The sequence below is a fragment of the Mirounga leonina genome, unplaced genomic scaffold, assembly GCF_011800145.1.
Source record: "Mirounga leonina isolate KUSES-001 unplaced genomic scaffold, KU_Mleo_1.0 Mir_366, whole genome shotgun sequence".
Taxonomy (NCBI): domain Eukaryota; kingdom Metazoa; phylum Chordata; class Mammalia; order Carnivora; family Phocidae; genus Mirounga; species Mirounga leonina.
The window spans coordinates 28,145,861-28,158,353 of NW_023270709.1; the positions used below are offsets into that span (position 1 = coordinate 28,145,861).

The window sequence follows — 12,493 nt, forward strand, 5'->3', positions numbered from 1 at the left end:
TTTTTAGATTTTATTTATTTATTTGAGAGAGAGAGAATGAGAGAGAGAGAGAGCACATGAGAGGGGGGAGGGACAGCAGGGAGCCTGATGCGGGACTCGATCCCGGGACTCCAGGATCACGATCTGAGCCGAAGGCAGTCGCTTAACCAACTGAGCCACCCAGGCGCCGTCTCTGATGGTTTTATAAACCCAGCTCTACTTGTACATCCTTAGGTTCAAGCCAGTGCACACTACAGACAAGAAGTGCTATGAAGGGAGTAGGACTTATAAGCCTTGCAGAGCGGCTGCTGACTATCCAGCCAAAGTGCTATCCTTGGGAGTACAGTCCTGTGCAAGAGAATGGGTAAGCCTTAAAATGTGAATCTTGTGTGGTTTTTTTTTTTAAAGCACTGCATATATAGCATCTGCTAGGAAGGAGTATTTCTGGTGAGAAAAATGATGTCTGGGGATTGAATAAATTTAACACCAAAAGGTTATTTAAAAGTGAGCGTATCCAGAGCCGATTTAATTTTTTTTAAGATTTATTTATTTATTTTAGGGGCACCTGGGTGGCTCGGTTGAGTGTCTGCCTTGGGCTCAGGTCATGATCCCAGGGTCCTGGGTTTGAACCCCACATCAGGCTCTCTGCTCCGCGGAGAGCCTGCTTTTCCCTCTCCCTCTGCGTGCCGCTCCCCCTGCTTGTGTTCTCTCTCTCCCTCTTTCTCTCTGTCAAATAAATAAATAAAATCTTAAAAAAAAAAAAAGATTTATTTATTTTAGTGCAGGGGAGGGGGAAGGTGCAAAGGGAGAGGGAGTGAGAGAATCTCAAGCAGACTCTGCACTGAGCACAGAATCCCACTCGGGGCTCCATCTCATGACCCTGAGACATCAACCTGAACCGAAACCAAGAGTCAGAGGCTTAACCGACTGAGCCACCCAGGCACCCCAGAGCTGATTTAATTTTGAATTGGGATATGTGGTTGGTTTTTTATTACTTTTAACTGGTTATGGTAGTGGTCTTCAATTCTAACTGTGAATCCAAATCACCAAGGAGCTGTTTAAAAATATAGATGCCCAAGGGTGCCTGGGTGGTTCAGTCGGTTAAGCATCTGCCTTTGGCTTCAAGTCATGATCCCAGCATCCTGGGATTGAGCCTCATGTAGGGCTCCCTGCCCAGCGGGGAGTCTGCTTCTTACTCTCCCTCTGCTACTCCCCCTGCTTGTGATCTCTCTGTCAAATAAATAAAATCTTAAAATATATATATATAGATGCCCAGATCTACCACAGATTTACTACAATGGGTCCTAGTATTATATTTTTTAATTAGTTATTAAAAGTGCTATTATTATAGAACAATAGTAGTGGTTTATATTTTTTTAATTGTAGTAGGTAGAGGACATAAAATGAAAATAAAAGTTCCATTCCCATGAGTTAACCACTGTTAACATTCTCTAATATATATTCTAAAATCTTCCTATGTGTTTTTCAAGCCCCTGCCCCTCTTTTAGGTCAAGTAGTAGTATACTGTATTGACTTTTCTTATTTTCTATATTCTTGATGCCCTGGCATTTGGGGCCTTGATCCTGGTCAGACTGCCCCTCCCAGGGCTAGCTGGGAAGATTCCTAGAGACAGCAGAGAATACCTCCTGCAAGCACCCCTTTCATATACAAACCAAACAATCCAGAGTCCACTCCCTAGCCATCTCCTTTATCAAACTCACACACACCAAGCCCCTATTTCTCCTGCTGTAAATCACCCCAGGGCCAGGTATTAGACCATTAGAGAACATCCCTACAGCCCAGAGCCTGCCAAAATTATTCAAACTATCCAATCCTAAGCCATCTCAGCATACCTACCCTACCTTGCGTATTCCTTCTCGGGAAAACTCCAATAAAGGCTCTAGACCATGCTCTCCCCTCCCCATTCTCCCCCTCTGCCTCCTGACCGACTTGTGCGCTTTCCTGCATGGCCTGCTTGACATGTCACAGCTGTTGCTAGGGATCTGTGAAAGTCAAAAGCTTTCTTCAGGATAGTGCTTTCCATGCCTCCCTGATTAACTCATATCCACAGAACTACTTTATTCTTTTAATACGTCTTTAGTTTTGTGTTGCATGCATACGTTATAATTAGCTTGCTAGTCTTCTCCTGATGTACATTTAAGCTGTTTCAAGTATTTTTGTTGTTATAAATGATGCTTCAGTGGGTGTCTTTATGTAAAAATCGCTGGCACTTGTGTGAAAATACTGGGAGAAAAAAGTTCCTGTAAATGCAGTCACAGATTGACAGCCGCTGAATGAAGAGTAGGAGATGCATTACACAGACTGCGAAGCTGCCATGATTACCGCTGAAGAAAGTGGAAGGGAGGACACAGGGTGATGGAGAAAGATAAATGAGGATTTTTACTTTCATACCTTTTGCATTGTTGACATTTTTACCAGAAGTATCTATTCCTTTGTAGTAAACAAAGAGCACAGGCTTTGGATTCTCACAGACCTGTGTTCTAGGCCAGACTTGACTGCTTACCTGCCATGTGATCATAGGCCACTTATGTAAGTTTTCAGTTTCAGTTTCTATATCTATTACCTAGCTCATGGTGTTGTCCTGTCACCAAAGGCTGGCTGATCAGCTATTTATTTCCATGTACCAAACCACCCCCAAAACCTAGTGGCTGAAGGGAACATCCCTTTTCTGTCCTACAGCTCTGAGGGTGACTACGAGAAGCAGGGTGGTCTCTCTGCTGCTTGTGATGCCGGTGTGAGCTGTAGTTAGCCAGGGGCTTTCTGGACCATGATGCCCAAAATACTTTACTCCCTTGGCTCATACCTGAGCAGGAGACGGCCAGAAAGTTGCGCTTAGTGAGACTCTGGGACGGCTAAGCCTCAGGTTCTCATTTGCTCCTCCTGCAGTCTCTCTAGCAGACTGTCCACACTTCTCACACGGTCGCTCAGGGATCTCAGAGACGCAAATGCACCTGTGTAAAGTCTCTGTTCTTGAGCTGACACAGCTTTTCTTCCACCACATTCTGTTGAATGAAGTAGGTCACAGGCCAGCCTAGATCCTGCGTAGGAAGACTGAAGGGGGGTGAAAACTGGAAGGTACATAAACATTGGGGGACCTTTTGAAGATTCTTGGGAAATTTTCATTTCTTTCCTGCCATTTTGAGTTTTTAGATCCCAGTGAGGGCCCAAAAGGCTTTTATTTATTTATTTTTATTCTCTATGACTCATAGGTGCAGTGAGTGTCAAAAACCATTAGGATGGGCGCCTGGGTGGCTCATTTGGTTAAGCGACTGCCTTCGGCTCAGGTCATGATCCTGGAGTCCCCAGATCGAGTCCCGCATCAGGCTCCCTGCTCGGTGGGGAGTCTGCTTCTCCCTTGACCCTTCCCCCTCTCATGTGCTCACTCTCTCTCATTCTCTCTCTCTCAAATAAATAAATAAAATCTTAAAAAAAAAAAAACCATTAGGATGATGGTTCTTGATTATTTACCCTAATCTTTCATTAAAACCCTTATATGCGGCATGTGGCATTTAAGTAATTGACTTGCTCTTCCAGCAGGAGGTGAAACCAGGACTGTGACTGGTGAATTAGCTCCAAAGCAGATTTCCGCAGAAAGGAATTCATTGGGTGTTTTCCAGGATGCAAGGTGTGGAAAAACTTTTCAATATGAAGGTAAATCAGAACAGCAAAAGGTCAACCCCACAGAAGTAAAATGACACAAATGTAAGGAATGTGGGAAAGCCTTTTCTCAGAGCTCAGAGCTTGTTCATCACTGGAGAATCCACACTGGAGAGAAACCTTATCAATGTAATCAATGTGGGAAAGCTGTCAGTTATAAATCAGCCCTTCTTTCACACCAGGAAATTCATAATAAAATAAAATGCTATCGATGTAACGAATGTGGGAAAGCCTTCAGTCAAAACACAGGCCTGGGGCGCCTGGGTGGCTCAGATGGTTAAGCATCTGCCTTTGGCCCGGGTCATGATCCCGGGGTCCTGGGATCGAGCCCCACATCGGGCCCCTGGCTCAGCGGGGAGCTTGCTTCTCCCTCTCCCTTTCTCATGTTCTCTCTCTGTCTCTCTCTCTCTCTGTGTCTCTTTGTCTCAAATGAATAAATAAAATCTTTAAAAAAAAAAAACACAGGCCTGGTTCTTCATCAGAGAATTCATACTAGGAAGAGACCCTATGCGTGTAAAGAGTGCGGTAAATCCTTTAGTCAAAGCTCCCACCTTATTGGACATCTGAGGATCCACATTAGAGAGAAACCCTTCAAATGTGATGAGTGTGGGAGGGCCTTCAGTCAGAGGTCAGGACTCATGGAACATCAGAGAAGCCACATTGCGGAGAAACCCTACACACGTAAGGAATGTGGGAAAGCTTTCCGAGGGAGCACTAGCCTTACTCAGCATCTGAGGATCCACACTGGGGAGAAGCCCCATCAGCGTGAGGAGTGTGGACGAGCCTTCATTCAGAGGTCAAGCCTTGTTCGTCATCAGAGAATCCACAGAGGGCAGAAGTCTGTGTGTGTATCCTAATTGTAAGAAAGCCTTTAATCATAAATCAGGACTTACTGAACACTTCAGAAAGCTATGATGAATACAGGCCCTATCACTGTGTGTAAATTCAAGAAACCAGGAATGTGGTATATCCATTTCATTATTATTCTAGGCAGTCAAATTGGAATAGATTGTAATATCATACATCAGATTGAAAGAAGCTGGTAACATCATGGGACCAGATTGCTCGCATACTGCTGGTGTCTGCTGTGGATGTTTCTCTTTCTCCTGGTCTTCCAGTCTCCTTTGCGGTCCATCTGTACTTCTTGAAGTCACTATCATCACACCCTAAATATCTTGATGATACAGTGGCTTCCATGTTTTGGACAGAGGACCACTGAGACCATTAGCATGCATGTTCTGCAAAGGAGAACTTAGAAGGATAAGTGGGGAGGGCGCCTGGGTGGCTCAGTTGGTTAAGCGACTGCCTTCGGCTCAGGTCATGATCCTGGTGTCCCGGGATCGAGTCCCGCATTGGGCTCCCTGCTCGGTGGGGAGTCTGCTTCTCCCTCTGACCCTCCCCCCTCTCATGTGCTTGCTCTCTCTCATTCTCTCTCTCTCAAATAAATAAATAAAATCTTTAAAAAAAAAAAAAGAAGGATAAGTGGGGAATGTGATGTTGTTTTTAAAGTCTTGTAAATGAGGGGTAAGCTAGGGAGTTAGTTGTGGTTTTTTTTAAGTTTTTATTTAAGTAATCTCTACACCCAACGTGCGGCTCAAACTCATGATCCAAAGATCAAGAGTCGCCTATTCTTCTGACTGAGCCAGCCATGTGCCCCAGGAATTAGGTTTTAAAATGACTATTGGGTGGCTCAGTTGGTTGATCATTCGACTCTTGATTTCAACTCAGGTCATGATCTCGGGGTCGTAGGATTGAGCCCCACGTTGGGCTCTATGCTCACCGCAGAGTCTGCTTATCCCTCTCCCTCTCCTCCTCCCTCTGGGAGTGCTCTCTCTTTCTCTAAAATAAATAAAATCTTTAAAAATAAATAAAAAATAAAATGACTATAGCTTGCCCTTTTGTTTGTCTCTCCTTCACCCTGTTGGTGAGGGGGTAGTCCACCTCAGTATTCTGAGGATGGCCAAACACAGGACACCTGACACTGGACAGATGGGCTTGACAGCAGCTTATCAGTCACACAGCCCAGGGCAGGAGAACGGCACACCATACAGGGCCATCTGGAGCCCAGTGAACAAACAGGGGCTTTGGGATTCAGGCTTTGTAGAAGCAAGAGGATGAGGCGACCCCTGGTTTTCTTGGGAGGATGTCATTGTTTGAATAATTTTCTGTGCAGGCAAGGAGGTGAAACCTCTTAGGTTGAGGATGAGGTGGGGTACAGCTAGTCTAGTTGATGTGGAACTAGTCAGGTGGGGAACACTTCCTGCTGGATGGGAGGCGTATCTAGCGAGAGCAGGAGAACCCATGGTTATGCCTTTGGGTCCCCTCGAGGCTCAAAGATACCAAAGCAGCACATGAAATTTTAGTCCTTGCTGTGCACTTTGTCAGCTTAGGGAAAAGGCACAGTTTTTGGCAAAGAGTTATGATGTATATATGTATCCTCAACTCTGTACTTTATTCATATGTCTTCTTTTTGTACTTTTAAATCTCAGTGATACACATTTCTTCTCTGGGGGGAAAAAATCCCAGAAGTTCCTCTGGCCATCCAGCACTCCAGCTGGACTTGATCACATATTGGTAGTGGGATTGAAGAGACATCTGGTACCACAGTCTGTAATGCTTCTCCTGCATCCTTGTGACTTTCTTATGCTGAAAACCAGTAGATGTTTCAAGCTCAGCTCCCGCACTGTCCACCCTAATCCTCTGGATGCTTCTGTCCTCATTATGCATTAGTTTATCTTTTCAACCTTGGAATAAACAGTCTGAGAAGCATTGGTGTTGTCTTCTACCTTGAATGAAATATGCTTCTCACTATTAAGACTTGAGAAATTAAAAAGTTTATAAATTAGAAAATAAAAAAAAATTGGGTATTTCACTATATTCTTATTTTTATGGGGATGGTATGAATAAATACCAACCAAGAAAACTCTGGAGGTGCTAATTGTTCATACCTACTGCCATCAGAATACTTCTATTGTTTCACCCTGTTTCAAGGCTTAGATAGGAAATACTTGGGAGGTTGAAGTCTCCAGGCCAGAAGGAAGTCAATAAATATGACAAAAATAAGAGATAAGTGGATACAACATTAAATCTCCCTGAAGTTAGACACCTTGAAATTTAAAATATAGGCTTTCACAGAAGACCTGTACATTTGAGGAATTTTCAACCAACTGGAGGTTTTCTCCCATGAAATGTGCTGATGCACTGAGCTTTTTGGCAGTAGGATGAAAGAGATGAAAACTGGCAGCCAAAAGTTCAGATACATTTGGCAGACACTTGTGTAGCTCATTCATTGTTTTTAAGAATTGAATTCATTGCCAACTTAAAAAATTTAGAGATTTTATGTAAAAATTGGGATTTCCATTTTATTTTGAAAAATTAAGATCTGGCATTATTGGCCCAGACCTCATTGGCATCACCACCCTCCAGCTCATTATGTGACTGGGCCCTGGAGATGTGAATTTGCTTATCTGGAGAATGACTTCAGAAGACGTTTATGTTTAATAGCAGAGAAAACAGAAACAAGGTGAAGTCAACTTTTACCTTTTTAAAAAAGATTTATTTATTTATTTGAGAGAGCCATTGTACACGGTGGGGAGGGGCAGAGGGAGAGAATCTTTAAGCAGATTCCCTGCTGAGTGTGGATCCCATTGTGGGCTCAATCTCACCACCCATGAGATCATGACCTGAGCAAAAACCAAGACTCAGAGGCTTAACAGACTGAGCCACCTAGGCACCCCATCTTTGACCTTTTTGATAGGTTGCTTGCAAAACAATGGGAAACCATAAATTGAGGAAGTTTTAAAAGTAGGATTATTTGTTGATGTAGGTTAAGTGAAAATAATAAATACATACTGTAGATGTCAATAATTTGACCTTTGCAGCCAAACATTTTCAAAAGCAGAGAGAACAGCTCTCTGCATGGTGATTTGACTAGTACAGATTTCTGAAGATGTTACGTGTTTAAAGAATGGTCATTGCAGGGGTGCCTGGGTGGCTCAGTCGTTAAGCGTCTGCCTTCGGCTCAGGTCATGATCCCGGGGTCCTGGGATCGAGCCCCGCATCGGGCTCCCTGCTCCGCGGGAAGCCTGCTTCTCCCTCTCCCACTCCCCCTGCTTGTATTCCCTCTCTCGCTGTGTCTCTCTCTGTCAAATAAATAAAGTCTTAAAAAAAAAAAAAAAAGAATAGTCATTGCATACATATATGTCATGCATTTTAAGGGTATATACAAAAAGTAAAATATGGATTCACACGATGTATTATAATCTAATTGGAAAGATAAATGAACACAAATCAAGGAACAATTCTGCCAGGAGGAACTGGGACGGTATATAAAGAAAATGGGTATGAGCATTAGTAGGACTTTAAGGATGAATTTTATCAGTAAAGGTACTCCAGAAAAATAGAATATGATTGTTTATTTATTTATTTAGGAATCGGCTCAGGCCATTGCGGGGGCTGCTAAGTCTGAAACCTGCTAAGCAGGTTGGCAGGCTGAGAACTCAGGCAGGATTTCCACGTTACAGTTTTGGAGCAAAATTCCTTCTCGGGATAGATCTGGTTTTTTCTCTTAAAGCCTTCAGCTGATTGGGTGAGGCCCACCCACCGGTGCGCCCCGTCCACCAATCGCAGCTGTCAGTCCCATCTAACCACGTCCGTTCGCGGCGGCGGCCACCGTTGCCCACACCACGGGCGCCACCGCCGACGCACAGGGAGAGGCCGCGACCGCGGTCTACGCCCCTCGCCCGAGCCGCGCTGTCCGCGGGCGCCCCACGCACCGCGTTCGAGGGCCGTGGCGCGCAGCAGGGCTGCCGAAGCGCGTTTCTCCCGGCGGTTCGCGTCGAAGTGATGCGGTCCTTGCTTCCGTGCGCGTCCCGCGCGGAAACGCGGGGGAAGGGCCGGGCAGAGCAGGGAGTAATCCACCTGGGTCCGGGGGCGCAGGCCGGGCGCGAGCCTGCCCTCAAGGAGAGACCGGGTGCGCGCGGGGCAGGCGGCGGGCAGGCCGCGCGGCCGGGCGGGCGGCTCCGAGAACCAGAGGCGGGCGTGGGGACGGCGACGGCGCGGGCCGAGAGCGCAGATCCTAGACAAACCCAGGCCTCCAGGCTCTTACACAAAAGGAGCCTCTCGGGGACCCGGTTCCTCGGCGATCGACGGCGGCTAGCTGCGTGCTCGCGTCCGCTCGGCCTGCGGCGCTCAGGCTCTGCTCTCCGGCTCCGGCGAAGAGCCAGGGCCCCGCAGTGCATCGCGGAGAGAGGACGGGCGCTGAGTCGGGGCGAGGGATGTGGGGCGGCCCTCTGCTCCGCCTGCCCAGCGCCTCACCCCGCAGGCCAGAGCCCGGAGTTCTTGCAGCCGTGGGGCGGGGCGCGCTGCGTTCCTCGGGCTCCGGGCGCCCAGCAAAGGCTTGATCCCGTAGCCTTGGCAACGATTTGTCCCTAAACGGCGCAGCTGGTTTATCGCTGCCGTCTTATAAAGTTAACGGGCTTAGCTAAGTTCTTCGCTGCCCGGGTTATTCTGTCTACAACACGTCCTGATGTCCCAGAGCCTTCACCCAGACTCTACCGTGAGTCAAGTGAGTTTTCTCTTGAGCCTTCGCCTCCTGTAACCCTGACTCCTGTCGTCCACACTCCCTAGGAACAGGAAGGTTTGCACATAGTGAAACTGGAAGAGAAGTACATGCTTGGGAGCAGTCTAGACCGGAACGCGCATCGTCTCCGAGAACTCTCTCGCTAGCATTTCGGGCGCTTCTGCTACCAGGAGGCCCTTGGACCCCACGAATTTCTAAGCCCCAGGAACGTTGCCATCAGTGGATGGAGCCAGACGTGCATACAAAGGAGCAAATCCTGGAGCGGCTGGTGATGGACCATCGCCCCCACCCAGGGCGAGCCAGAGGCTGTAGAGGGGAAGGCATGCGGAAAGGGAGGGGGCTACGTGCGGGAAAAGCCGGTGTCCAGGCGGTTACTCATGTGTGGACATGACCCTGAACAGACTTGCTGGACTCATGGCTATTTTCGAATGCAGCCAGGCCTTATCTTCTGGGAAAGCCTGCTCCGCGCCTCAAGGCCAGTGGTCTGCAAATCCCAAGGGAAGTAGGTTATTTCTGCTACACTTAGGTCAGCAAGAAGGAGCGCATAAGCTTGAAGCAGGTTAACCCTTACGACACGTTGGAGGGTGCTTACCGCCTGAAGAGCGCATCGGCTGATGAGAAGATCTATTGTGAGGTCAAGCTTTTGTTGTCATTTGTTTTTAGTATATTACAGACCACACAAGGATAACCTGTTTTTGTTAGATGGGCTCAACAATCAAATCATTTTCCCTCTTCCATCCAGGATGTTCCCGGAAGGCAAGCATTCTTGTCTCAAATGCTGGATTCTACTTATTTTCTAATATATCAGACAACGGACAGAAATAGAAGTGCACGTCAATGAAAATAACTTCGTATTTTTAACGGTACAGTGTGCCTTTCCAACCTGTTCCGTGTGTTCCGGGAGGCGCCGGAAGTGACGCGGGGGGCGTGGCCTCCAGGAGCCGCCGGCTGCTTCCGGGAGGCGGGGGTGTCCCTCGCGCTGCAGCGTTGGGTTCGGCCTCGGAGCCCGAGGGCGGCGAGGGCGCCCCGGCGTGAGGGCCCCGCGGAGGCCCGGCCTCAGGGCCGCCTACGCAGGGCCCTGCCCGGGATGCCGGGCCTCTCCGAGGACCGAGCCCGGGCCGCGGGCGACGTGGGAGCGACTTCGCCCTCCGTCCTGCCAAATTCGCGTGAGAAAAGGGCACGGTTTTTCCGACGGGGATTCCTGACGGCGGCTCTCCCGGCCGCGCCGGCGGAAGTGCTCGCGCCGGAAAACCCGGCGCCCACGGCTAAGCCTTGGAAGTTTTGCTTTGGGCTGGGACCGCGCTGGTGTAGTCGCTGCCGGATTTGCAGGCTTCCCCGCGCAGCCGTTTCCTCGTTGCCCCCGCGCCCACCTGCAGAAACGTGGCACCGTCTGACCTCGCGCCTGCTGTTCGTACTTGTATCTGCTGATCGCCCCGCGTGCAGCCGACCTCCAGGAGGGCTCTGCTTTGGGCACGAAGGTATTTCAAGAACAGTTCTGCACAAGGAGGCCTCTATTAATAATACTTGTGGACTTAATGAATGAATAAAATTAGTTACTCTGGGTACAGGCCCGCCTTCTTGTGTGGGTTCTTCCCAGCTTTGCCATTTATCTCCTTAAATTCTGTTCGCTGGAATGCCCTCAGAAGCCTCCAGTTTACACTCCAGCAGAAGCCAGGCAGGATGGCTGTGGACACAAGAAAGTCTGCTGGCCAGTTGTTCGAAGCCGGATGGGTCAGCAGCAGGGGCCTGAGATGGTGAAGGTGGAGTTGGAGGAGGACCACCCCGGGGATCAGGCTCTCAGCCTTCCAGAGGACCAGCCCCCTGCTTGGGAGATTTTCAGGCAACAGTTCAAACACTTCTGCTACCAGCGTTGCCTTGGACCCCGTCTGGCCCTGAGCCGGCTGCGGGAGCTCTGCCGTCAGTGGCTGCGGCCCGAGACGCACAGCAAGGAGCAGATCGTGGAGCTGCTGGTGCTGGAGCAGTTCCTGACCATCCTGCCCGAGGAGCTGCAGGCCCGGGTGCGGGAACGGCATCCAGAGAGCAGAGAGCAGGCAGTGACCATGCTGGAGGATCTGGAAAGAAAGAGAAATGTACAAGTAGGAAGACAGTGGTCTGATATGGTTGCGGAAAGCCTGGAACAAAACATTCTCAGTTGTGGAACTCAGAGAACAATGGGAAAACCCAGCATTCAGCAGGGAACTGAGCTTCTTGCTAAGCCAGCCCAGTAAAGAGGGAAGGCGGGGAACAGCAGATTCCTGGATGGTGAGCAAGGATACTGAAGGCATTCTGTATTTCAGAGAGAATGAGGAGCATCATGCTCCTTACTTTACAGGTCACTCAACTCACAGCAACAAAGAAGTAGGTGAAATCATTCCCAATTTGCACACATGGAAAACTAAGTTCAGAGAGGTTGGGTAACTTGGCCAAGACCACACAGCCAACAGTGAAATGACAGAAACAACACCTGATCGAATTTTGCTTTCTGGCTGCTTCTCAGTGCCCCAGAAGGTAAATAAGGCCCTGGTTTCTCACTTCTTTTTCCTAGTCTCTCGGAGAATATTTCTTGTGGACTCCTCCAGAGGCTTAATCTCTGTTAAATTCTTGATATCCTTAAAGCTTAATGATTTGCTTGTCTCTAGGTGTAAACCCATGCTCTGGAACAGGAAATCCTTTTGCAGACAGTGACCCTTCAGACACTAGATGAAGAATCTTCATACACATGGGTTCAGCCCCCAGTGATCCAGTTCAAGGGCAAAGGACCTGAGCCCCAACCATCAGAGGAAGGAGGTGAGGCAAGAATTTCTCTAGGAATTTGGACTGAAATGACCTCTGAGTTGAATTTTTTTTGGAGTGTGACACTAATTCCTTGTGACAAGGGTTATTGAAGAACATGACAAAGGTGACATTTAGGGTAATAATGATTAAAAGGTAGTAAGTCCTTTCAGAGCAGCCTCAGCATGGTCAGTTTTAAATATCCGTATTTGAATTTTCTACATATGGTCTAGTAGCGAATGTTATTTCAAGTATTTTGATGCTTACATCCTTCAGTAGATACAGATAGGATATTAACACTGTAAAACTGTACTGACTTTCCTGAAAGTTACCCTTTATTATTACCAGAGAAGTATATATGCATTGTACAAAGTTAGAAAATACATAAAAGCAACATAAGAAAATAAAGCACGATGTTCTGTCATTCAGAGATTATAATTGATGGCTTTTTATTCTATATCTGTGTATCTTTTTATGTGCATA

At 47.8% G+C, this 12,493-nt stretch overlaps 1 protein-coding gene and 1 long non-coding RNA gene across 3 annotated transcripts; both read left to right on the forward strand.

Annotated features, from left to right (window-relative positions):
• The first annotated feature begins 213 nt into the window (after positions 1-213).
• Positions 214-3,874, forward strand: LOC117997533. Of its 2 annotated transcripts, XR_004675839.1 has the most exons (3): positions 214-343; positions 2,439-2,529; positions 3,535-3,874. It is a non-coding gene; the product is annotated as an uncharacterized LOC117997533 (long non-coding RNA). The 2 variants fall into 2 exon arrangements; XR_004675840.1 differs by lacking the exon at positions 2,439-2,529.
• Positions 3,875-10,316: 6,442 nt separating this feature from the next.
• LOC117997519 (zinc finger protein 24-like) lies at positions 10,317-12,225 on the forward strand. Its single transcript, XM_034985887.1, has 2 exons — positions 10,317-11,746; positions 11,878-12,225. The coding sequence occupies exon 1, from the start codon at positions 10,966-10,968 to the stop codon at positions 11,464-11,466; it is 501 nt and encodes a 166-aa protein (XP_034841778.1). The 5' UTR covers positions 10,317-10,965; the 3' UTR covers positions 11,467-11,746; positions 11,878-12,225.
• Positions 12,226-12,493: the final 268 nt, after the last annotated feature.